Genomic DNA, 27,388 nt, shown 5'->3' on the forward strand with positions numbered 1-27,388 from the left:
CGGGTTTGCAACATGCAGCCGTGGGGAACGGTCTCTCGGGTACATGGCATGTGTGAGGACGTGCGTGTGGCGACTATCAGTTGCACAGGCATTTATGGTGTTCTTTTAAGAGATTTTTTTCCCTGACCTCTTTGAATGGCGTAAAATGCGACAAGCAAAGCAAGTACTCCATTGTTTAGGCGGTTTTAAACAAATACAGACTGAAAGCTGGGAGCTGAAAAGATTCATGTGTTCTTTTTTCAGCTATGATAAAAAGGACTCAATCTTCAAACGAGAAAACACACAAGACATGGAGCTTTTCTTTATTCTTTTATCCCAACAAGTGCCAACCTAGGCAGCACAAACCCTCCGCCCAGTTGTAGCGTGTCGGCAATATACTGGTCCTATGCAGCGCCAGACATTGCCAACATACTTCCAATACTGTGTCGATGGTTTGTGCAGCCTGAGAAGCAAGTGAGAGGCAAGTCAGATGTGATGAAGGGTTAACCAAAGCCAAATTCGCAACTTTTGGTCCATCCGTAGAGGGAAACGGCCGAACAATGTGACTGCTTCCACCAAGCACCGAGCGGTAAGGAGTGACCTGCAAAGGGGACATTTAGAATGAAACTAGTGCTGCAGCGGGGTACAGTAGCACTATTATAGCCATGAGAAATCTCAGATGCCCAATGATGAAAGCCAATATCTTTGTTTCCTCTATGACACTTCAACTCAAATAGCATTATCCTTATTCTTAACAGGCTCCAATCAAAGGATATAGTTGAACTTTGCAATAACAAAAACTATGAAAAGTACGAACTTCTCAATGAAATGAAATATTTCAAAGGCCCTGGCCAGAGTATGCAAGATCCAATACATTTCATTTCTTTCAAAAACACAACCCAGTCAGACGTGAATCCTGCAAGAATAGAGGTTTCTGAAGTAGCAGTCCACAGCTTTTCTCCGTGCATAAGCCATAACCAGAAAGACAGACAAAAAATACTGGCTTGCGCTTACAGTTGAATCCCGCCACAACGAATACCGCCACAACGAAATTTCCGCGACAACGAATAATTTTTTATTCCCCGCGAGTATCCTATAAGAATTAATGGCCTAAATTTCTCTGCACAACGAACCATTTTTGCAGAGCGTTTCCGCTTCAACGAAATTTTCGCGTTCAAAATCGAAACCGAAACTAGTTTTATTGGCGAGAAGTCCAAGTCAAATCCAAAGCCACATTAAGCATGAAATCACGTGATTGCAGTTCCGCCATTTTGGCTTTGTGTCGTGGTCGCGTTGTTCACTCGCTGCCTTTTCGACAACGACGAGTTTTCATCCGCAGGACACGATGGCAACGCAAGTGAAAAAACGCAAAACTCTTTCCCTTGAGCAAAAAGCTCAAATAATCGCCCAAGCAGAAAGCGGAAGGAAGAAAGCGGCAATTGCTGAAGACTTCGGAATTCCTGCAAGTTCGCTGTCAACGATTCTAGGCAATAAGGACAGCGTGAGAATGGCACTTGCTTCAGGCACATCCTTGAAGCACAAAAAGGTGACGCGGCCCCTCCATGAAGAGTTGGACAAAGCAGTGCATGCGTGGTTTGTGGAAGCACGAGCCAGCAACGTCCCCCTGTCCGGAAGCATCGTCCAGCAGAAAGCCTTGAACTATGCATGCCTACTTGGCATTGATGATTTTAAAGCCAGCATTGGCTGGCTACTAAACCGTTTCAAGGCCCGCCATAACATCGTTGGAAAAGTGTTGTGCGGCGAGTCAATGTCAGCAGACGCGGACGGAGCAGCTGCTTGGAAGGCGAGTAACATGGCCGGAATTTTAAGCAACTTCGCGCCTGCAGACATTTACAACGCCGACGAGACCGGGCTATTCTACGAGATGTTGCCGGCTAGGACGCTCGACTTCAAGGGGCAGCGCTGTCACGGCGGCAAACACAGCAAAAAACGCATCACAGTGCTGCTTTGCACAAACATGGATGGCTCGGACAAGCGTCCGCCGTTAGTCATAGGCAAAAGTGCCAAGCCGCGCTGTTTTAAGGGAACTCGTAGCCTACCTGTGCAGTACAAGGCGAACAACAAGTCATGGATGACCCGCGCTATTTTCACCGAGTGGATGATGGCATTCGACCGCGACATGAAGCGGCAGGGCCGTAAAGTTTGCTTGCTTTTGGACAATTGTTCAGCGCATCACTCCGACGAAGTCAAGCTCACTAACACGGAGCTGAGGTTTTTCCCTCCCAATTGCACGTCTGTCTTACAGCCTCTCGATCAGGGCGTGATTCTTAGCCTGAAGCGCGCTTACCGCGGGAGGTTAATTCAGCGGCTGCTTTTTAACACTGAAACCGGCCGAGACACGAAGGTGGACTTGTACGTGGCACTGCAGATTATGTCTGCTGCCTGGAGCACACTGGGGCGCTCAGTAATTGTGAACTGTTTCAGGCACGCCGGATTTGCCGAAGGTCGACCCGTACACTCTGCTGGCCTAACACCAGGTGTTACGACGACGAAGAGGCGTCACCGGCTCCGGGGATCGCGGCCGCCTGGAAAACGCTGGGAGAAATAGGAACCGTGCCGCCTAATCTCGAGCTCGACGAATACATCGGCGCTGACGCTTGTGTTGTTGTTCACGAAGATGTGAGTGATGAGCAGATCATAAAAGCTGCCCGGAATGATAAGGACTCTTCCGATGAAGAAGACGACGACGTACAGGAAGCGCCGGCTGCGGCAACCGCCGTACAGGTGATGGACGCTTTTGATGTCATCAGGAATTTCGTTGCTGTCCGAGACGACGATGTTGCAATGGGTTTGCTGACCGAGTGCGAAAATCGCGTGACGGCGTTGCTCGCCGTGAAGCGTAAGCAAACCAAGCTTACAGATTTTTGGCATTAAACGCCTTTGCTGCTGCTTGGGCAATTCTTTCTGCGTTTCACGTCAAATTTTTGCGATAACGAAGTTCCGCGAGAACGAATTTTTTTTCGTGCACCGTGAATTTCGTTATAGCGGGATTCAACTGTAACACCTTTCAAAATTTTAAGGAACCCCAGGTGGTTGAAATTTCCGGAGTCCTCCACAATGGCGTCTCTCATAGCTTGAGTCGCTTTGGGACTTTACGCCCCACAAACCAAACTAAACCAAACCAAAATTGTAGCTACACCCACACTGCCAACAAGTCGGTGCATGACTCTCTACCCCGGTGCCTCAGTGATTAGTGCACTCGACTGTTGAACCCAAAAATGCAAGATGAATTCCCAGCCGTGGCAAGGTGTTGTGTAGAGTACGATGGCGGTGTGTGTTAAAACTCAGAAAATTGAAACTACGTAAGTCCTCCACTAACGTGCCTCTTTTAGACCAAGTCGCTTTTACGTGTTGAACTCGGCAAACCAAACCACATGACAGCTGTGAATGTTCGGAAAAAAAAATATAATTTTTAGTGGATTTTAGGAGGCAACCCCTTAAAGGGGGGGGGGGGGGGGGGAGCCTGGTTCAGAGACCAACTTTCTTTTCTTTTTATACATTTTTACAAAAAATAAGCAGACTTATGCAACTTTTCGCACTGATTTCATATATGCATTCAGTTCTTGCATAGATCAATTAGTTTTTGAGATAATCAGTAATTAATTACCAGTGTATTCAGGCTTAATTGTGAGAGATTAGATAAATAGAAATTTAATTTTAACACATGGTTATTAGCCCAAAAGATGATGAATGCAATGTTAGAAGTAGTTTTTTTATTTGACTGTATTACTTAATTTATGCTGTATCAAAATTCTCTCTCTGAAATGCAGAAATCAAGTGTCAAAAAAATCTTCCAACATGTCATAAAACACTCGTGCAGCTTTCTATTGCAAACTTTTTTTTTTATGTATCCACTCTAGGTGCTGAGATATTGCAATTGCAAGGTCAGCTGACACAAAATTTCAAAAAATGCATCACACACACTTTATTAAAGAAAAATGAAGGTGCTTTGTACATATTCACAAAAGCACCAGGGTCCAGGAATGTAATCATGTTGATGTTAAGCACTGCAGTGGTGCTTCTTTATTGCTTTTAGCACATTTTCGGCTTCTGAGTGCTTGCAAGTAGATCGGGTCTCCCACATCTTGTCCCTTTCTACTGATCGTTTGGTACTTTTTAAGGCAGAATTCAAGGAGAGCTGTTTCAAAATATTTTCAGGTGCCCTCAAATTGCCTGCATTAAAATGCATCACTGCCTGAGCCGGACCAGTCTGAACTGTGAAAAGTGAAGCATGGCGATGTTTTGGAGCCAGGGACTATATGAGAGCATGCAAAGTCTCATTACTGTTCTGTTTTGCCCCTTTGGCAATGCTCGATAAGCTTCCTATCTGAGAGCCTTTCATACACAGGAAGCAGGGCTTTACACACATAAGGCAGCACCACGAGACTGCCTCTGCTGGACAGAAACTATGATTCGAGGCTTTGTCATTACAGGTGATACGGTGGTAAGTGGCCATTACTGCCTTCTGAGTTGATACTTTATGGGATTTTACCCCGCCGGGGTGGCGCAGTGGTTACAGCGCTCGACTACTGTTCCCAAGGACGCGGGATCGAATCCCGGCCTCGGCGGCCGCTTTTTGATGGATGCGAAAAGCAAGGCGCCCGTATGCTGTGCGATGTCAGTGCACGTTCGAGAATCCCAGGTGGCCGAAATTTCCGGAGTCCTCCACTACGGTGTCTCTCATAGCCTGAGTCGCTTTGGGACGTTAAACCCCACAAACCAAATCAAACCAAACCTTTATGGGATTTTAGTGCCCAGCCATAGTCAGTTTGGAGACGAGGTCTGCAGTCAACTTTCCCTTGCCACCAAGACTTTCTTTGCCAGTTCCTTGGTTTGGAAGTTTGGAAAGCAAGGTGTGCAAAGCTGATCCCATTTGCTTTTGGACGTGATTAATACAATCCTCCTTCTCAATTTTTATGTAGCTGTACATATCTGCCTCCTGCAGGACAGGAAAGGTACGACTGTCACCATCATGAACTATGGTGTAGTGAAGGCCATATTTCTGCAGTGACCTTTCAAATAGTATGAGCCCTGCCTGCACTTGCATCTCTCCTGCCTTTTTCTCAGCATTTTTCTGGCATAGATGTTTGGTCCGCCAGGTTTGGTAAGTGGGGTCACCTTTCTTCGGCCCTTGAACACACCCAGCACAGAAATTGCTCAGGACAACAAAATCAAGCATAAGCCAAGAAAAAAAAAGTTCAATCACTGTGCCTATGCCGATATGAGAAGTATGCCTATGCGTCATCCATGACCCACTAAAGGATACTGCTATGTTTCTTCTGAGGTGCAATTCATTGTACAGATGCTTAACAGACTGTACGCTTTCCGCTGTTGGTTCCTCGGCAGGGGTCCCTGCAGGCTTCAGCTTTTTTTTTTTGACACAGCCCTGCCACATACTCTTGTGCAGTCCATGATGTGATATGTTCATCATCGCAAATACGTCATTGAGTGCAGTCTGCCGATTACCCACACTCAACACAGCACACGCAGCCAGAACAATTACGATAAAAAGGGTTTTTTTTTTTTTGTAACCAATAGACTTATGCATTTTGGATTTTCTTTGGTGCCCTTTTCTCTGCAACCAATTGCCATACAGGGTTGGAGGCGGCGGGAAATTTAAGAACAAAGAGGGCTGTTTCGAAAGAGACCGCGATGGGTCCGACGCAGTCGCGAAATGATTACTGTGCTTCGCTGCATGCATACCATTTCGGCGTCAAATTCTGCATGAATCCGATTCGCGCAGGCATTTTTAAGCACACCGTGAGAAGCTTGTAGCATGCGGGCTTCGCTGGCTGGCAGGTTGTAATGATCACCTCGCAGCGAACCGAGTTGCAAGAAGCGACTGCACGAGTCAAGACATCGTAGGAGCCGTGGCAATGAAACTCTGCCAGATTTAATTGACTTTGTTAAAGTCTCTCATGGAGTGCAACCTCTATTGGCTGCTGAGCATGCTGACGTGATGGTCTGCACCAGCATATTATCTGCTACGGCAAAGACAATCCCATTTTTTCAAGACGTTGTGCATAGAATCGTTGATAAACAATTAAAATTTGGTTAATGTAGCTAAAAATATGCCACTAAATTTGGGGCTGTGGCAAAATATTTCTGCGAGAAAATTTACAAAAAGGGCTTCGTCTTGCCCTGGCATAACTATCCGAGAATGACCATAACGAACTGCACTGTGTCGGCACATTTTGCAAATTCTCCAGGCCTGTCCACAGGGACCAATGTAAACCACGTTTTGATATACTCCACTAACTTTGGAACCAGCAAGCCCAGCTCCAATAAACTTGGCAGCTCTTCACAAGTTTGTGCTATCAGCCTACTTTGAAAATTTCCTTCAACTATCTCAAGATAAAATATAAATGGCTGGTGCTTAACGGTAAAGTGAAAGCAGATGCCTTTCAGACATTTCAGCGCCAACACTGGCCTTTTACGCCTACTCATATTTTTCTCCCTCACAACCACGATTCCTTTCCTCTGTGAGTACATACAAGTTCAGTGGAACCGCAGTGGTTTCAGGATGCTTCACCGTGCCAATTACAGTCTGTGCAGTGAAGCACAACACAACAGGGCCATTTGTAACGAGGCACCACTGTGTCAAAAGAGCTGCGGCGGAATTTGTGATTTCGGAGAAATTCTTCAGCATTTTTAAGTGTGCACAATACAATAATCTTTGCAGTGGCTTAGTTTTCCTATCAAATGTACAAGCAAATGTTGCAGGTGTTCATCAAATAAAGTTGCTGTGATGCCATCGGTTTTCGGCATAATCCAGGCCCCTTCAATAATTCGAAGATTTGGATCATTTGAAGGCCAAATTAATGAGATTTTACTGCATTTGCAATAAGGCCGCCACTTCCTTCTTTCATGTGATTTCATTCTTAATTGTTTCCGAAAAGCTGCATTTTCCTTTTCATGCAGTACAGTGCCTACTTACCGTATTTACTCGCATAATGATCGCACTTTTTTTTTTTAAATACTGACGCAAATTTCGGGGTGCGATCATTACGCGGGGTAAATTTTCTACAAAAAATTTTTGAGCACCGAAAACGCAAACAAGTTGCAGGTCAGACGTCTTAGAACATATATCTCGATTACAACCAAAAATAAAAGCCGAGTAAGGCTTACCTTCGCAATAAACACGCACATTAAGCATCACATGGAGTGCACAATGCCCATTTATTTTTTTTCGTCAGTACTCTAATCAAAGTCCGAATCCTCGCCATCCTCGCTTTCACTGCTGCACGACTCATCGGAAACGGCAGTGTCGTCGCTGGGAGCATCTTCACAATCCCACAGGAAGTGATCTTCCGTTCCATCCAAAGCGTTAGATATGCCTGTCTTCTTAAAACTCTTAGCCACTACCTCGTCGGGGATACTGCTCCACGCTTCTGTGATCCACGAGCACAGCATCTCCACGGATGGCCTTCTAATCTTTCCGCTCGGCGTCAAATCATGCTGGCCCATCGCCATCCACTCAGCATAAAGTCGTCGAACGTTGTCCTTGAACGGTTTGTTCAAAGACACGTCGAGAGGCTGCAGCAGCGAAGTCAGGCCGCCAGGAATGACTGCAATGTCCGTGCGCAGCTCTTTCAGCTTGGCACGCACGCTGTCCACAAGGTGACCCCTAAAACTGTCCAAAACCAGATGCGAGGGAAGCAGAAATGCTCCTGGTCTTCTTCCCCAAACAGTCTTGATCCAGTCGACCATCAGGTCTGCAGTCATCCACCCTTTCATCTGTGCACGCCTATGGATGCCACGGGGAAAGTTTCCCTTCGGAATAGTCTTCCGTTTGAAGATCACGTATGGTGGCAGCTTCCGCCCGTCGGCCGTCACAGCAAGCATGACTGTGCATCGCTGTTTTTCTGTGCCAGACGTCTTCACGAGGACGCTCCGAGCACCCTTCTCGTTTACAGTTGTATTCCGGGGCATGTCGAACGTCAGTGGAGTTTGATCGGCGTTTCCAATTTGCGACATGAGGTAACCGCATTTTTTGCGAAGCCTAGTGACGAAGTGATGGAAGTCTATCACTTTGCTTTCATACGCGGCTGGGAGCCGCTGGCACAACGACGTCCGCCGCCTCAGGGAAAGTCCATTCCGTCGCATAAAGCGAGTCGTCCAACCGGAGCTAGCGCGGAAATCCTTTGCGGCGATTCCCAGCTTCCTGGTAGTTGTGCGCGCCTGCGTCTGTATCATTTCTAATGACACTGCACAACCATCCTTGCGCAGGTCCCTCACGTATTCTAGGACCGCCTCCTCAACACGAGGGAACTTGCCCGTTTTGGGTCCATGGAAAGCCCGCCGTGTCTTGTTCGTAGCCATCAGCTTCTCGCGCTGCTTCTTCCAATAGCGTATCCTCATTTCGTCCACGCCGAAATGAATAGCAGCAGCGCAGTTGCCATGCTCCAGTCGACAGCCTTGAGCTTGAACGCGGCGGTGTAACTGGCATACCGCCCCATGGTGAAATGGCGTAAACTCGCACAAAAACACAAAGCACGCTACGACGCTGCCGAATTGCAAAATGGCGAACGCCGCAAAGCATGGAATCATAGGAACTCCAACGTTACTAGACTAGGTTGGGAACTCGTCGGAATGCATTCGCTGCGGGATGACTGCAGATCAACCACCAGGCGGCTCCATGTTCGGGGTGCGATCATTACGCGGGGAATTTAAAAAATGGAATTTTGACCTCAAAATTCAGGGGTGCGATCATTACGCGAGTGCAATCATTATGCGAGTGCGATCATTATGCGAGTAAATACGGTATGTGGCACGTTCACGCCTTCAAAACGCTCCACTTTCTCTCTTAGTGTGATTTGGGCAAGGCCAAATTAAACCAAGTACACTCTAGTGCTAGCACACATAAACAAAGCCAACAATCGATTTGGAGTAATAGTGCCATATTTGGCTTATGCCGCCGCTCACTCCATCCCTCCAATCCTGAAGCAGGTGTTTTGGTGCATTGCTAGCTAAGGTATGAAGCCAACCAAGCTGACAGGAGTCTCTTGTGTGGCTTGTCTTGCTGCCACAGGCATTTGGAAACCAACTAGTGGAACCCAATTTTGAGAGGACCGACAAATGAGCAAAGCTTGTCACGAGATTACGGTGAAAATAAAAATTTTTACCTCACACGGTAAGAATCAAGCCCTTCTGCAACATCAAAGAAAGGAGGATTCGCGATTTAATTAGCAATCAAAATTTCACAAAGGAGCCCGAAAATGTAAGTTTTATGAAAAGGGAGGCGATGAGTTGTAGGCCAAAAATATGGCGATACTAGTAGGAACGGTTTCCGGCATTGGGATAAAGCAGATTGGGTGCCTCCATTCACAGGTAGAAATATTCAACAAAATTTCTAAGGAGCCCACTGTGGCGCCAAGCAAACCAAAGATTTCGAAGGTTGTCGCACAAAGCATATTGGAAAGCAAGCTTTTTCGCTGCGCATTTCTGAAAAGACTGGGTGCTTAAAATTGTTAGTGCCTTCACTGCGGTTATCTTAGTAATGAGAATACGTCAATGAGCTTTCAGAGTAGTAAGCACAGCAATGCTGGAAGTGCAGCAAATCAATCCAACTAACCCTATTCTAGCCAGAATACGGGAGAGGCATGCAGTGGAAAATTAGCTCACTTACGAACAAATGGAGATGAACACGCAACCTTGTCTTTTACTGGATGGGCGCTGGTGCAGGCACACTCAGCAGAGGTGAATCCGACGACTCCGGCTCCACCACGGGCGGGGTCGTGTCTTTCAGTTTGTCTTGCAGGGCCTGGACAGCTGGCTTTAGTCCCTCATTGGCCTGCAAGCAATGAAGGCAGAGGCAGAACGCCAGAACTGCTCAACAGACACGCTGACCACATAGCCACGACAGGGTAACTAAAACTATCACTGTGAAATGTATAGCAAAGCGAAAATACTAGTTTTTTTTTTTTAGCATGCTCATAACTCTCTCGAGAAGTTTTGTGAAGCACCTGGATTTCTTTGCGTTTCTGTGCTTTATTTGAGCCCCTAAGTCCATGCATGCCTTTTGATCAGGTATGCTTGAGGAAAGAAAACGCTCCACAACTGCTCAAGTGGAATGCTTTGTATGTAATGTCTTGTACGTAATCTATCAACAAGGTTTTATTGAGTTTGACCCATAAATTGAAGGTTGAGCAGCTACAGTCAAACCCGGTTATAACGAACTGCGTAATTCAACGCAATTTGTTCGCTATATAAAGTATTTCGCTATAACCAAACCCGTTTATAATGAACTTCAGTACCAAATTCGTTATACACGATGCCCAGACAGCGCAGCGAAAACGCACTAACTAAAGAAAAACCGTGCCGCTCACCATGAATCTACAAAAGAAATTTATTGCAGATAAATGCTCACTTATTTGCAGTAGGCAGTGATCTTCGCCTGAACACTGCATTTAACTCCATCAGCGAGAATCGCACTTTCCACACGCGACATCATTTCCACAAACTCCAGTCCGCTTCCCTGTATTCCGGAGCAGTATCGGCGCAGCAGATCGGTAGCAGCGAGGGCGCCGTGCAACGTCGGGCGAGGGCGATCGTCCTCCGGCGGCGGCTCCTCGGTCTCCTCATTCGCACCAGATGCCAGCATGTCGGCAACAATTTCCGAGTCCAACGGGCTCGCTGTCACGGCTACGTTGTCGTCAACAGTGAGAAAATCCTCCAGGGCAACTTATTCGGGCACAGCGTCCGGAACATCAGCGAGTTCTTCCCACAGCGTGGCAACATCGCTGTCATCTTGCACAGTGCGCGCTTCACTAGCAGCTTCTGCATCCTCTCGACATAGTCCAGCATGGTGGAAGCAGTTGCGGATTGTGGATTGCGTCACGTCTTGCCAGGCACGGTTAATCATTTCTATTGCGGCCAGCAAATTAATCTTGAGCTCGTCGTTAACCCGCAATTTCACCAACAGCCGCTCAACGACGCGTTTCCTGTAGCCCAGCTTGAAAGCGCGGATGATCCCCTGATCGAGGGGCTGCAAAACCGCTGTTGCGTTCGGTGGCAGGAAACAAAGCTCGATGTTCTTGAGCGTGACGCCGCAGTGGTGCGCAGAAGAGTTATCGAGGAGGAGGCAAATCTTTCGTCCGCTCGTTGCAAGTTCCTCGTCCCAGCCACGCAGCCACGCTTCGAACAACGTTCTGGTCATCCAGGCCTTAGAATTTGAGTTGTATGTGACTGGGAGTGAAGTGCATCCTCGCAGGCACATAGGAGACTTGAACTTGCCTATGACAAGCGGCCGCAGCTTTGATGAACCGTCCATGTTTGTCGTGAGAAGAACGGTGACTCGGGCCTTATTCAATTTGCCGCCATGGCACTTCTCATTCTTTAGTGCCAAGGTTCTGCTCGGCAGCAGTTGCCAAAACAAGGCAGTCTCGTCGGTGTTAAAAATATTGCACGGTTCGTATCTCTCCGTGACAGCACGCCACACGTCTTGCACCCACTTTTCAGCACTCTCAGCGTCCACTGCTTGGCTTTCACCTGCAACCACCTTCCCGGTGATGGAGTAGCGGTCTTTAAATCGTTGGAGCCAACCACTGCCCGCTGTAAACCCCTCGACGTCCAGCACGAAGGCAAAATCTTTTGCCTTCTGTTGTAGCATGGGGCCAGAGACCGGCAGATCTCGCGCGCGAACGTCCAAGAACCATTGGTACAGCGCTTTCTCTACTTGGTCGTAAGCCGGCTTGCGGTGGCGAAAGCCGTCACCATTTGGTCGTTCCTGTGCATTGCCTCTGATGGCCGACTGGTTTTTCAAAATGGTACTTAACGTGCTCCGCGGAATCTTGAAATGCGCGGCAACGTCAGACTTTTTTTCGCCGAGGCCAACGCGGCGAATTATCTCCAGCTTGTCGGAAAGCGGTAGGGCACGCCGCTGCTTCGTCGTCATCTTGCAGGATGTAGCGCCGGAATGCAAGCCAGCAGCAACGTAGGCACGTCCGGAATCGTGAGGATAGCAGCAGCACGACTTGCAAACGCGAACAAAGAAAGCTCAGAGGATGCGGGAAAGTTCGCCACTGACGCGTTCGTTGTTCGGAGGCTGCCTTCCCTTCGCCCAAACTTGAAACCAGTTCTGGCCGGTGTTGCTTCTTTCTCGAAGCGCAATAGGTCCAGAGCTGCTCGAACGTCTTTGATCACATGGTAGGTAGCTGCCGAATAGGAGCGCTGCAAAGAGAGGCTGGCCGATGGCGCGGATTTTAAAGGCTACTCACGCTACTCTGGGCGACGGCCGCGCATGCGTACAGGAGGGTCCCTCGTGGAAGCTGCTGTAGAGAGCCCCTTCTGCGTTTTACGGAAGCGTGGCATCGGCGCAGAAGCAGCAGAAGCACCCTAGCGGGCGCGTGATGACGTATGCGCTGTGTGAGACCTTGGGGAACGGAGCCGTCGCCAATCCCCCTCCCATCTGACAACGGCATGCGCTAGAAGTATTGCGGCCCGGCAGCGTGGGCTGCCCGGAGAGAACTCGGAGCCGGCACAAAGGCCCGCCCGTTGGCGGGCGTTTGGCGACCGACCGCGCGCGCTGAGTTCGCTATATCCGATGTGTAGTTCGTTATAAAAAATACATTTTATATGCATAATGCTAGCGGAAATTCGAGTGTTCGATATAAAACATAATTCGCTCTATCTGAGTTCGTTATATTCGGGTTTGACTCTACACTGCAGATGGCGGCGGTCAGCCAACTGCTTCACCTGCGGCGCGTGCGAGAAGTTCGAACAATTTTCACCCCTTTTCGGGTATTTCGAGGCTCCTGTGGCATCTGAAAAGTCGATTTTATCACATTTCCCGACTGAATTCAGTGTTGACATTTTGAAGACTAGTGCTCGAAGGTACAAACATTCCGAAAATGTGTTTTTCTCAAAATCAGTTTTTCGCCCACTTTTGACCGGTGTAAGACCCGCGTCAATGTGCATCGGCCGGGATCGTGCTCCGATTTCAATTTATCCGAAGTTCCGAATAAATGGGGGTCAAAAGAAACATGATTTATACCCCTGTCAAGTGTGCAAAATAAAGTGCACTTATGGCGAGAGTCACTTACCAAAAGTGCACTCTGTTAAATGCGTAACATAAGTGCACTTGCCAAAGTGCACTTAGAGCAGAGTGCTTTCGCAAAACAGACTTTGAGGGCCGAGTGCGTAGCCTCGCCGGCAGAAATTTCTTCGTCACAAAATGTACTATGTAATAAGATATGCATACAAGTTGATTTTACGTGTTTTGTATATATTTTTGTTTAAAGAATCGTTTTACAATAGTGTTGTGTCACAGTGCTGTGTCAAGTGCGGGCCACACACTGCGCAAACGTGAAGTTTTCTTGTTATCTCGCCATGGTCCCCTTTTCATTCCCTCTCTCTCCTGGATTATATATAACCACCCTCTGTTGCAATAAACGCCGGGTCTTCCCTGCTTCGTTCCCAAGCGTGTACCTGTGTTCCGTTCTTGCCGTGGCCTATCGGCCGCAGCTATGCTACAGTGGCGACGAGGATGGGCAAAATATCACATAACAAAAACGTGACGTAACCATGTACACAACTTCCAAATTAAGCGCGGCGCACCACTGCGACGAAGCCATTTTCAGTTAGGTGGCGGTCGCTGTTGTTCATGGCGTTTGTTGATGTGGGATCTCCGAATCATGGCCCGGTGTAAAATTTTAAGCATTTTTTTGTTTTTATTACATTAAAAAGCAGTATTCTGAACTTTACGCCTGGATGTTCCAATTTCTTTTAAGGATATGCTTTTACTGTTGCCAATTTTGTACCTACGAGTGCTAATGCACATGCACTCTGTTTTCCCATTTAGCACTGGGTAGCATAAAATGTCTTTCGAGCTGCGAAGTGTACTCTCCATAAGCGAACTTTAACTTGCACGCTTGACTAGGGTATTACTTTAGTCCAAAGACTGCACAAACATTGATTTGGTATCCCAATGGCCAGAATTATTTAGGAATGCAATGGCTGTAAAGAATTTTGCTCAAGTTCATAAAAGAAAAATATACAAATGACAGCTATTGCAAACAGCAGTGAAATCGATTAGCTGCAATTATTTAAATTCCGAAAACTTGTGCCCCCAGCCTTTCGTGAAAGCCGCGGCGAAAACAGCTTTGTGACAAACACCATGAGTGAACTAAACTATCCCGAATATAGATGCGGCTGCATGCTTTCGAGAGAGTGCCCAGTGTTGCTCAACTGACGATAATACTTGGGTAAATTTGCCGTTTTATGTTTACGATTGTCAATTATTGCGTAAGGCACAGCTTGGTGCAACAGGTCAGACTGGCACAAAATGGCGCAACTGGTGCAGCACACCAACCCCTGCCTGGGCTGCGAGGATGCCATCGCATGAAAACAAATTTCAAACAACAGAACAAATCGGTCACAACTGTCCCCTCTGGCCATTATAAAGACCCCCCCTTGATTGCATATGCCACATCACTAAACAGCACCATGTGCCACAGGTGAAATTCAAATATGAGGGTATGACCAACAAAGGCAACTAAAGGCCAGAATCATGACAAAAAGAAAAAGCAGCGATGGCATAAGCTTGCTTGCAAAAGCAACAAACTCTTGCGTCTGCTACTTTTTCTTCTCTGTCTGAGACACCATACCAAACTTTGCTGGGGTCAGAGACTCTTTCAGCGCCTACAAGGGGTATGCGAGTATTAGAAACTTTTAATATGAATCGAATATGTTTGTTATTAGATGCGTACTTGAAAATCATGAAATAAACCACAGATTCACCGCACTGCACGCTTGACTGCAATCCTTTACTGCGTTGACTCTGCAGTGAAGCATCCTCAAAATACGACAGGTCCTTTTTGCAATGAGGGCCTTCCCTACAGTATGCGCAAAGTGAAGCACATGATGAAACAGAGAGAAAAATGCCTTCGCAGATGCAATTACTGCGACGCAAACAATTTTCGGCAGTTTTATTCAGGCACGTTCGAGCTTTCGGTTAATCCGGACATTTCTTCTGGGCCTTTGAAGGCAGAATTAACAAGTTTAGTGTGTTCAGCAGCTGCGAGAGCACCACCAATTTTAACGCAGTAGCATTAAGGAGCTCGGTGTCGGCGGCATTGGCCGTGAGCGATAAATCCCGGCATGCACTTCACAAATAAAAAGCAACTTCCAAGATGGGCTGGGTGGGAATCGAACCAGGGTCTCCGGAGTGTGAGACGGAGATGCTGCCACTCAGCCACGAGTTTTTTTTTTTTTTTCTTTATTGCCGACTTGGACATTCAAAACAAGACGATGAACAATAAAACGTGCCAGCACACTTTCCTACCGCTTTCAAGCATCGAACTCGTGGTTGAGTGTACTTCCACTCAGCCACGAGTTCAATGCTTGAAAGCGGTACAAAAGCGCTTCTAGTGAATGCGGTGTTGCCTTAGAAACGTGCCGTAGAACGTTATACTGCGGTGTATATCGGTAATTATGAGCATGCTACTTACAGAAGTCGCAGTTACATGAGTAGCGAAGTACGTTTCCCGATTTCCCGATCGAATTCAGTGTTAATAATTTCATGACAGGTGTTTGACGGTACAAACATTCCAAGAATGGGATTTTTTGGCCGTTTTTAATGTTCTAGGACCCACTCACCCTTTATAATTACGGCACTCCTCAAAGCCTGAATCACTCCGAGGCACTAAATGGTCTAAACCAAGGGTTCTCAAACGGTTCCGCGGAACACAGGGGTTCCGCGGGCTGTCTTCTTGTGTTCCGCAAGAATCCTCAGAGCTCAGGGCAAGCACTGCTCTCAAAGAGAAATTTAATGGTGAAGGCCTGGTGACATTTTGGATGGGGACTGCTCCACTGTTTCCATGCCTCTTTGAAAGGGCAGTGGACATTTTGCTTCCCTTTGCAATTACACATATGCACGTGAACAGGCATTTTCAGCCCTCGCCTGTCTGGAGGACAAGCACAGGAGCCGTCTTGACCCGGCAGCTGATATGAGACTGGCTTTGAGTGGTACTGAGCCACGCTTTGAATTGCTCTTAAAAGGGAAGCAGTACCACCCATCACATTAGTATTTGTATTAATCTGTGCAATAAACATTTAACCTTTGAAAATCTCTGCAAAAATGCACTCGACAACATTGCTGGTAAATGAAAGCAGGGGGAGGGGGGGTTTCCCTGGAACTTATGAAGGCTTTTGGGATTCCTCCAAGCAAAAAAGTTTGAGAACCCCTGGTCTAAACAAACTAAAACTAACTCTTGATACTATTTATTCTTGAGAATGGTTAGGAAAATAACCTGAGTACCTGGTGGGTCACAAATTCCTATTTTTGTTTCATTTTTGAGTGTTCTCGCGATGTTAACATTCCATTGCAACATAAACGAGGCACAACTTTGTTTCCTCGCATAAGATTTCAATCAACAGACCAAGGACAGACCGAGGGCTTTTCTACAAACTCTGCCAAGAAATTCTTTACAAGTAGCCAAGCCACCCGCAGTCATAAAGTCAAGCCACGGCATCTGCTTATCTCGGTCCCCACGCCCATCACATCCTGCCAGCTTCAGGCCCACAAGAAGAAGGGGAGCACCAACCTGGGCCAGAGGCTGGAGCGTCTTCATGAGGCCTTGCAACCTGGCAGGTGGCAGCTTGGGATGTACGTGCCACAGCAGACGCAGCAGATGCCTCGCAGCACTGTTGGCACACTGCAAGGGAATAGTAATACAGTAACAAGCAGAGCAGTTAGCACAACGGTGCCGGAGGAGGAGGCACAACTTGGCCAGGCACGTCTTGCCCAACCCTTTCTAGGGCAGTGGGACCAATGGGTCCCACTTAGCCTGAATAAAGTACCCCAAAAGGAGAATAGAGCAACCATGGACAACATTTTGACAAGGAAAATACTGTAATAAGCCAATCAGCAAGTTTTTATCCTTCACTAGTAGGCCAGCAGCTTTATTCACATAGACAGTGCATACACGTCGAAGTATTCGCCAACATTTATAGATATACTTGAGTTTCGAAACTCCCCGCAGCGCCCATAGGGAAAAGCCGGCCCGCCGCGGTTCCTGCCACCGCGGCGCTGCGGTTGAAGGTTGAGCTATGGAAGCAGGCGTCGTCTGCTAGTACCCAGCCTTTCGCTAGCACAGAGAGCTCCTTGATCGCTTGTACAACTGAATTTTGTTTACTAACCTTTTCGATTTGCAGTAATTTTATCATGCGGCGAAAAGTTCGAACTTTGCTGTCTTCGTTGGAAGAAGTACATAATCATGCTTACCAGCTTTCATCGTAGTGGAGTGCGCTCGATGCATTTTTCAGCGCGGTGGCTTTCGAAACTGCACTTCGATACCACCATGCGATAATACGCATTGTGGCATCTTCTAGAACAATTCTGCTTCTAACAGCGGCTTCAAAGCCGCGGGACACTTATGTTTTATCGGCGCAAAAAACCGTGTGGCTCATTAAGCGTGTCACGCCTGTGTAGGATGGCGGACGACTGCATCCGTTTTCGTTCCTATAATTAAAGTTCCGCTCTTGTGGCTAGCGAAGCGCCTCAAATTATATTATTTCCAAATGCGGTAGTTGTTATATCCGTTCCCACATGACAAAATGCACAATGAGCATTTCACATTAACATCTAGGGTGCCGGTGGCGGCCATTTGCGCTTACCGCAAGCGCGCACCTCGAGGCGAGGTAGAAGTCGGAGGTGAAATGCTTTGCAGCTGACGCTTTCCGCAGCCCACCTTCGTTCTGTAGCCTTTACTGTGCAGCCTTTTCCATGCTTTACAACACTAATATAATGTGTGCAATGCACCAAGAAGCGTGACACCAAGAACAGGGTGAATTAAGTTCCAAATGAAAAACAGTTTATTGAAATCCTTGAAGAAGCCTTCGAGAACTGTCACACAAGCTTCGCCTTCTTTCTTTCACGTTGTGCGTTCACTGCACAGTCATTCTCTTGGCACTTTTCACGTGCAAAAAAGTGCATGCGAGTGACTAAATAAAAATGTATCACTTCGGCAGTAAATTCATCACAGTGCTCTGAGCAGCCAACAGTATTCGTTCCAATTTCAGTTAGCCTGTCCAATACCTTCCAAAAAAGGTCACCAAATGCAGCTAGTTTGCTGGCTTTGCTTATGGTATTCTCTACAGTGTTAACACACGCAAACGATTTTTTAGATTTTTTAACAATTTTTTTAGTTAGCCTCAGGAGCAGACACACCATGAGCCACTCTGTTGTGTACCGGCGTCCACCAAGTGAATTAGCTGCTTACTGCATGACAGCGGCACGAATGGCCATCTTCTGAGGCGCAGGCAAATCTTTCACAATGTCATCTAAGGCAGTTGTGAAAGCATTTTTTAGCTTAACACTAAGCCGACTTACTTCTGCTTTCTTGCATTCTCGTACAGCAGTGGCTCGAATTAGACATTTCCTTAGCACACTGGCAGCTACAGGCACTTTCTTCCTGGGCTGTTTTGATGCAGCCTTTCTCTTTAATGTCTTCTTCATGCTGACATACATGGCACATACTCATTTGTCAGCATTTGTCAGAACTGTACAATCCTTGTAGTACACAGTTCCAGTTCTGTTTGACGAGTTTTTGGAACCACTGACATCACTCTGGGCACATCCAAGGCAAAACTTCATGTTGTGAACAATTTGCACTATTGCTTCCACGTCTTTTAGCGCGCGCATCGGCACTTCGACAAGCGATCTTTGTAGTAGTTTTTTATTTCCTGAGATTAGGTATGTAAGGTCCTCCCTTATCACGACGCTTTTGAGGATGGAGAACACACCTGTCTTCACGCCTGCTTCATAAAAAACCACTTGCCGAGGGTCTTCAGGCTTCTCTTGCACAACTAAAAATTGCCAGTTTTAAGGCACTTGCAACGACGTACCATTCTCGATAATGCTTGCAATGTCAGTCGTATCAAAATCATTAGGAAGCTCCTGTGGCTCTTCGTGAGGGGACTGACAAGCCACAGGCTCTGCACGTACCGCAGCTCTGCACCTCTTCTTCGATGATCGCCGCCTTTTGGGTGCTGAAGACAGGTAACTGGGCAAATTGGGAAATGGCGTAGGAATGGCACCACTTTTCAGCGCCCACGAACCGCGCTCTATCTCCACAACCTCACCGTTTATTACGTGCTTATACGCTTTGTCTATATCTGACGGCTGGAAATGAATGTCGCACACTTTGCATGTTTTGCCGAGTAGCTCGTCAGCGCGGGGGATCGCTCTAGCCCACCTCTCAAGAAGCTGCGGGTCCGATATGGTGGAGAAAAAAAGCGCCTCTTCTCGTGGTTACTTCGGTAACCGCTCGTACAGCCAGGCACGAAGCAGGTCGGCATGCTGGAAAACTGGAGCTCTTGGTGTCAAGAAACCAACGCAAGAAACGGCTGCCGCGCAGCCGGCTGGGAAGGTTGACGACTTCGCAGGAAAACGGCCGACGTCTAGCGAAAGTCACGAAGTATTCTTACATCCACAGGCATGAAATAAAATGAAAACAAAGCTGGGACAGCTGTACTACTGGAAAAAAACTGCGGCAACGCAGCCACCCGCACACACTGTACACACGACGCAAGTAACGCAAGCCAAATGTTGGCGCAAACGTCGACTGCAGCGCCCTCACACCCCCTAGGAGCAAGTCGCGCCCGGCTCCGGCGGGGGAGTTTCGAAACTCAAGTATATCTACAAACGTTGGTTTTCGCCCCGGAATCGGGTGCACAGATAGACAACTCCAACAACATGAAACTAGGCGCAGTAGGCTAATAAGGCTAGTGGTGCAATAAAAGAATAAACATATAAAAACTTTCGAACCACTGGTGGTAATCACACTACCTCTGTGGCGGGCAATGGAGCAGCAGCAGGAGTGGGGCCAGTAGAGGAGGCCGCAGTGCTGGCAGAAGAAGAGCTCAGGCCGGTGAGGAAGAACTCGTCAAAGACGACCGTGCAGAAGTCCTCCTGGGCAAAGTCGTCGGACATGAGGGCCAGGTGACCAACGAGTGTGTGCAGGAACGGGTCGTGGTAGGCACGCTGACCCTCAGCCCCTGCCAGGGACCCCAGCACCCGCATCACGCCCGTCCGGTCACGCTGACGAGCTGCACGCAGGAGGGAATGCAACCGTCGGGAAGCACACAGAGTGAGCGAGCAGTATCCACAAATGCATTCCAAAACAAGGATAAAAGCCAAAAAAAAAAAGCCCCACCGATTCATGTCAGCAACGTTACATAACGCGCATCCATCTTACACTGCTAGTAAGAGAGCCAATGTAAACTGAACGCTGCAGAAATGTGATTCGTGTTCTGTTTCAAGCTGTGAGTACTCCTATCACTGAGAAGAGATAAATTGTTACAAAGACTGCAAAATGCCTCCAGAATCAGGAAATCTGTAAGAATGAAGATGCTCCGAGAACCAAGCTATAATTTTTGTCTATTAAACTGTGTTCTATAGTTTGCCTCGTTGCCATGAACCGCCAGGAGGTGCTTGCTCAAGATGAAAAGCAACTCCAGCAAGAAAACGCTTTTCCACCCACATTTACAAAAAAAACCAGTAATTGGAAATGGTGTTTTCTTGCTGCAAGCAGGAGAGATTCTAGCTGGAGCAAGCTCGAAGTGAACAGTGGGAAGCGATAAGCACTGATGGAAGTCGATTGAAATGGATCTTTCCACCAGGAAGTGAAGCCATTTTTCTTATAAATAGAATTAGCTCCCAAAGAGTAAAGAGAGCAACAGGGGATGTGCTGACCAGTGTGAAAGGTGTAGTAGACCGCCAACATGCTGGCCACCGCGTTCTCTTGAACGTAAGCCTGGTACGCGTCTGGAGGCGGTCCCGAATGCTCGATGGTCGTGATGGCAGACTCCCGGTCATCCTGGGGCAGCCGAGCATTCAAGCTTCGCACCTGTGTGAAAAAGAACAACAGTCAAGACAGAATGGTGCTCATTAGGCCATCTAACCAGCAATCTGACACAAAGCAACCAACCACAAATGAAGGCACAGAGGTTTTCAAGTAGTGCCTAGCTTTTCAGTGAAAAAAAAAAAGAGATGATTGAGTGAAACAATAAGTCACACTAGTCTGAGAAAATGGACCCTCTCGGTTGCTTTACTAGCATTTTTCGTGCAACTTGAATGCACTCAACACAGGCAGAATGATGACAAGTGCAAAGGGACGACAAGCAGGTGTAACTATCAACAGCGTCGATGACAAGCAAGCACGTTTTATATGAAGGAGGAAAGTGGGTGCCAGCAGAAAGAGACAAAGGAAATACTTATGAACACAAGCAGAATGATGACAAGTGCAAAGGAACGACAAGCAGGTGTAACTATCAACAGCGTCGATGACAAGCAAGCATGTTTTATATGAAGGAGGAAAGTGGGTGTCAGCAGAAAGAGACAAAGGAAATACTTATGAACACAAGCAGAATGATGACAAGTGCAAAGGAACGACAAGCAGGTGTAACTATCAACAGCGTCGATGACAAGCAAGCACGTTTTATATGAAGGAGGAAAGTGGGTGCCAGCAGAAACAGAGCATTGATGACAAGCAAGCACGTTTTATATGAAGGAGGAAAGTGGGTGCCAGCAGAAAGAGGCAAAGGAAATACTTGTGAAATTGTCTCCTTCCACCACTGTTAGTTGCCATTCAACAACCCTGACCTCATTGGAATCAATGCTGTGGTACCATGATGCTGCAAAAACAGAGTTCAATTTTTTTTTCTTTTTGGTTAAACTTGCCTTCTTTCCTGATACTGTAAATGTAGCTGAAGGCGTAAATACGCGTCTAGCGCAGACAGAGCTAACATGCAGCCTGAGAGGGATGCTCAAGGTTGATTAAAAAATAGGCACCCCCTGAATATTTCAAGTGGGAAGAAAGTTTGCACTTCATCTTAAGTGAAGGCTCATTGTTTTCCAACTCCATCAATAAATTTTCAGAGTGTAGTTCTAGTGCGTGCCCGTTCGTTGGTCGGGCCACGTCAACATTGCCATTGCCATTGCCAGTGTAACCGAGAAAAACAGAGTGTAAAATAGGCATCAAAGAAGAGCCCCGAGCTCCGCATCTCTTGCTCGCCGGACCCCCAAGATGGCTTGCCGGGCAGAGTGCAGCTCTCACCAAGGTGGCATCAACAGTCTAGACACTCTTCCTTGATATGGCTCACTGCTTTCGCATTCTCCTATTGCACTCTGCTTGTTTTGTGCAAAATACTGGGACACTTACGGTCACCTCCTGTATGAAGGCGAAAGTTGCTGCATGTGATAGTTTGTTTGCTTCGGCCATGCCACTGATAACATTGCCTTCAAAGTAAAAACTGGCTATAAAGGCTAAGCAGTAAAATATTGTGAGGGTTTAAGCATGGCTTGAACATACCGTATAGACGCGTGTAATGGCCGCACGCATGTAATGGCCGCACCCCGAACTTTAGAAAGAAAATTGGGAAAAAAAACTTAAAAAAAAATTTCCCAAGTAAAAGCCGCACCATGAGTTTCAGGAAGTTGGGCAGTGCCGTCTACTGTGCGGTGCAAGAAATATGGAACGTTTTGTGGTTACTGCTGCCAGGTGGGGCCCAAAAATCAAGTGAAAGCCAAAATGAAGTGTAAGGTTAGAAGTAGAATTGCCAGTAAGAATTAAAAACAAAATATTTGAAGAAAAAAAAAAAGTCGAGCATGGGGGCAGCGGCCACCACCTCCGTTAGAAAGGGGGCGCTCCTAGCCGCAGCGATGCCCGCCAGTTACAAAGGGTCAGGCCAGCAAATCCAATCCAATCCCAAGTCTGTTCGCTCCTCCGTTTTACAACCATTTCCTCGATCGTCCGAAGCATATCACGTGCGATCTCGCAATCAGAACGCATCGCCGCCCTGATTTGTTCTGCGCTCGTGAGCTGAAGATTTTCTTTTTCCTCGATGGGAAAAAAATACGTTAGTTATACTGCTCACTTTAAGCTGAAAGTGATTCACTACGCGAAAGAAGGAGGAAAAAGAGCGGCTGGACGAAAGTTCGGCGTTGACGAAAAATGTGTACGGCGATGGTGCTCCCAAGAAGATGCCCTCAGGAAAACAAATGTTCAGAGGCGTGCTTTCCGAGGGAAGCAGAGCATGTTTCCGGAAGTTGAAGACTTGAAGACAAGGACGAGCCTGAAGTCCCGATGAGTTCAGAGGAGGAGGGGGACGACGATGAGGAGTGATGTTTTGGACACGGGACGAGCCTGAAATCCCGACGAGTTTAGCGGAAGAGGACGAGAAGATTTTTGACAATAATAACGGCTGGTACCACCGCAAATAATTTTTTTCGCTGTCTTCTTTCTCATGTAATCGCCGCACCCCTTGATTTTCACCCCAATCTCGGAAAAAAAAGTGCGGCCATTACAAGCGTGTATATGGTAGTTGAGTGTTGCAGCGAATTTTTCTGCAAACACCTGGATTTAATGTGCCGCCATCACAACGTTTGACCGAACCTTCTGTTCTAGCAACTCACTGTTGCCGTTCCTCTACCACCCTTATTCTTCTTCTTCTTCTTTTTTCCCTTCTTTTTCTTCTTCTTTCCTCCTCCAACTCCTGGTCCAGCTCTCGGCCTATATCACGTGACAGTTGCTCGGCACCGATCACGTGGCACGGTGCCGCACCGACAGCTTGAAAACCTAGCGCAGTGTAGCTGTCGCTACAAAAACAAGTCTCAAGTCAGTTCTTTCATAAGAATGAGCGACAAAAGCAGCACAAAGGCTTCGCCTGCTGCTGCTGCTCCACAAGCTGCATGAGCACAGGCTTAGCGCCACCGAAGCAGTGGCTAGGTGTCGCCACCGAAAGGACCACCAGGCTGTTTGCACTGCCGAGAAGGCCCTGCCATCCACACCGCTAAAGCTATAGAGCCGCACTCAAATTTCGCGTCAGGGGATATCGTAATTGACCTCACCTTTTCTTTTTATGCCAGCAACTGCACGATTAAGTCCATTCATGCTCCAATGAAGCGTACATACTCATTATTTCAAACTACACACCACTGCGCCTACACAGCCCGGGCACATGGCCAAGAGAAACACTTCCGTGACCCTATACCACCTCTCTCCAAGATTTGGGACCTCACAAACCACACAAGTGTGCCACATCAGCATTTGATGCCGAGATGCAGCGAATCAAGCATCTCACAGCGTCACGGGCATCTTATGGAAGAAACCCAGAAGAGCTTCATTGATGCTCACTGTGGGACATCAATCATGTACCCTAGAGAGATTAAAATCCAGCATGAAACCTATTCCAGACTTTTGCTGAAGACAGACGGTCGTGAAAAGCACGTTATAATAAACCTCCGTCAAAAAAAGGGAGCAACTGAATCAATACTGCCAATACTTGCCAGCCTCTGCAGGTTTTTCTTTTTTTCTTTTTAATTAGGGGCATCCAAACACATTGAAAACGTAAGAACATTTTTTGGATATAATTTGTTATTTGATTTGATTCTCACCAATTTTTGCTACTTGAACCTCATAAAAGTTGGTTACGTATTTCAAAACTTTGTCCCCTACAAGTGCTGCAAAACATTGTGAGATTTCCGAGCAGCAGTATCTTGCACTAGTAACGTAAGCTGAGCTGCTCTTTGCTCACATAAATGACCGTCACGCGGCAGTGAAAGCTTGCCTGCTGACAGCCGCCAAGAACCACCTCAGGGTGGGCGCTGTGCCGTCATGGGTCACCACCTCGAGGCATGCATAACGAGGCACAAATGCACGACATGCCTTGGCAGAAATGTAATGCAACGTTCCGAGGTCCGTCATCACGCCATGCGACGATGCAGTCGCTGACCGGTCGTGCATCGGAATGACCACGATCCTCAGTTTTAAGCCACCGGGATAGACGTGGCGCGCACCACCGGCTTTTGTTGGGGGACAGTGGACGGGCTGAAGCCGTGCTCTTTTACAACCCTTGACAACGCTCTTGTTTGCGCTGCCGCTCTCACAAACAGGGAGAACAGGGTAAGGAGGTTAAATCGTCAACTTTTCTAAAAAGGCGAAACTGACTGCTACAACGCCTGAAATCTTTGTTGCCAAGTAGCAGGGCCAGGAAGCAGACTTCTCCCGCAAGCACCCTTCCACACTGGGCTGCACTAGCCTTGTACAACAGACTTAACATCTTGATACGTGGGATCCCATACTCGTAACCACTTCAGGGAACATGAATAAGCGTCTTTGATTTGTTCTTCGGCATTGATGACAGCAGACAAAGAGGAAAGCCGTGCCTTTCAGCCATATCTATCTTGGAACACATGTTCTTGCCTGCTTCTGTTGATTTCTTCTTTACATATAGACATCACAAAGCAGCTGAAGCTACGGGGGACCTAGTAGTGGAGGGCTCTGGAATATCTTGACCACCTTGAGATTTTTAATGTGCACCAATGGTATATGGTAGCAGGGCACCTTGGCTTTCGCTTTCACCAAAACATGGCTTTGTATCAAGCAAACCTTCTGCTGCAGTGTCAGTGTAACACTTCTCTATTCTCATTCATTAGGACTCCCGGACCACTCAAAAAAAAAAAGAAAAAGATAAGAAAATAACACTGTAACCTATACCCTACCATGGCATGCAATGCACACATCCATGCCATATCTTGCGGAGGAAGAAGGGTAAATGGTGGGCGACGTTGAATTGAAGCATGTCTTCTGCTCGGCAAGCGCGCATTTCAGCTGTTTAAATTAACGAGCATACTGAGGGCGAAATGGCCCCTCCTGATGCAAGACTCGGGTCGTTTGAAACGACCAAGCAACAGAGCAGCGCCGAAGACGAACTGCGTTCCCCCACAATGTGCCAAGCAAGCATACTGGACTTTGTCCCAAGGTTCCTCTTCTCTCTCTCTCTCTTCACTCTGAGGAAAGCTTCGAGCACAAAACACATACTTCAGAAGAAATGGCCCCTCCTGATGCAAGACTCGGGTCGTTTGAAACGATCAAGCAACAGAGCAGTGCCGAAGACGGACTGCGTTCCCCCACAATGTGCCAAGCAAGCATACTGGACTTTGTCCCAAGGTTCCTCTTCTCTCTCTCTTCACTCTGAGGAAAGCTTCGAGCAGAAAGCACACACTTCAGAAACATTGGCAAGCCAGAAATGTACGCTGGACCGCAGCAAAAAGAAATCCAAATGAAGTATTATACGGAGGAGCAAGTTTGCAGAGTTGAAAGTGCGCAAAGTGCACAAAGCAGCTTCGGACTCACTAGAACACGTCACAACATGGTGAATGTACCCGATTGCAAAAGTTTAGGAGTGTGGCAACAATGAAAGTGGTCCACTACTGAATGTGCCACCTAATCGAAAAGAAAAACAAAAAAGCGCACCAAGCGCTGCTCACCTGGTCGTCAACCATGAGGGACATCAGTGCAGGCAGAAATTTCGTCACCAGCTGCACATCCTGTAAGAGGGAGCGAGTTCAGCCACAAGCCCTCAGGATCTTGAAACTATTTAACTAGCACTCTCAGTGCCTGCCGACTAATTCAAAGACAAGGCTAGTGGTTCAGTCCTAGAACCCAAAGCCAGAAGTCTTACTCAGACGAGTGGTCGCAGGTGACGGTAACAGTCGGCAGTCAAAGTTGAGGTACGCTACACTTAGGGGAACAATGCTTTCCTTCTCCACCAAGCTTGAATAGAAGCACCCACCATTTTGGGCTCCTTGTACTGCTGGGTGCTGATCATCTCCCAGGCCTGGAGGCCCAGGGAGAGCATGCGAAGTACCAGCACCAGCACCTGGTTGTCCTGCACAAAAGAGGTAGGGGAAAAAAAAAAAGAACAATTATATGAAGGTCGGTAGGGTTGGACACATGCAAAAACGTACTGGCATGTCAATGACAGTGAAGGGTTAAAAATTGTCAGGTCTTCCAATAACTAGGCAAAAGGTGTTTGCCCCATTTTTCTTAATGCTGAAGTGCTGTGGACTGCGCATGATTTGGTCATGCTGACCAACAGGGGCCGATAGACTAGTCGGCCCTAGGCATAGCCTCTTGACGAGGCATGCACAAGAGCACCTTCTGCTTGCGTGAAACTGTTTCTTCTGGGGCGAACACAGCTTTCAAGGACCGATAGGTCGTGAACATATGCGGACGCACCAAATTCAACACATTTTGCTAGTGAGAGCGCCAATCGAAACGCTTTGATGAAGCGTGCAATTATGGCTACAGTGGCAACTTGGCAATAAGCGAACAAGGTGACAACTGCAACGAATGTGCAAGGACAAACGTGGTCAGTTGGCCGTTAAGTGGGAACGTCTTTTGCACATTTCAGAAAATGAACATCGGTATTCTCAATTTGCCTAAAATTAACAGCTCCGCAACTCTTGCGTGCAACAGAAACCATTTCTGTGTATATACCGTGAGCTATAGCTAAAATCACCACCATACCCAGTGTCAACATCTAGCACCCCCACAAAGTTGTGGTTTTATATGCAGTGGCCAACAGGCCTAACTACCTGCCT

General features: G+C 47.3%; 1 protein-coding gene across 1 annotated transcript in view; it reads right to left on the minus strand.

The window, feature by feature from the left end:
- Positions 1 to 287: 287 nt before the first annotated feature.
- NELF-B (negative elongation factor B) overlaps positions 288 to 27,388 on the minus strand; it is a 41,692-nt gene continuing 14,591 nt past the window's right edge. Inside the window, exons 6-12 of the mRNA XM_084603926.1 lie at positions 26,578 to 26,673; positions 26,273 to 26,332; positions 20,696 to 20,849; positions 19,790 to 20,049; positions 16,545 to 16,655; positions 9,629 to 9,793; positions 288 to 580 (exon numbers count right to left, since the gene is read on the minus strand). Of these exons, the coding sequence (XP_084460052.1) occupies positions 9,662 to 9,793; positions 16,545 to 16,655; positions 19,790 to 20,049; positions 20,696 to 20,849; positions 26,273 to 26,332; positions 26,578 to 26,673 (813 nt within the window). The 3' untranslated portion in view covers positions 288 to 580; positions 9,629 to 9,661. The remainder of the gene's footprint in view (positions 581 to 9,628; positions 9,794 to 16,544; positions 16,656 to 19,789; positions 20,050 to 20,695; positions 20,850 to 26,272; positions 26,333 to 26,577; positions 26,674 to 27,388) is intronic.

Source organism: Amblyomma maculatum, chromosome 5 (genome assembly GCF_055883805.1).
Source record: "Amblyomma maculatum isolate TAMU_Amacu chromosome 5, ASM5588380v1, whole genome shotgun sequence".
NCBI classification, from domain to species: Eukaryota; Metazoa; Arthropoda; class Arachnida; order Ixodida; family Ixodidae; genus Amblyomma; species Amblyomma maculatum.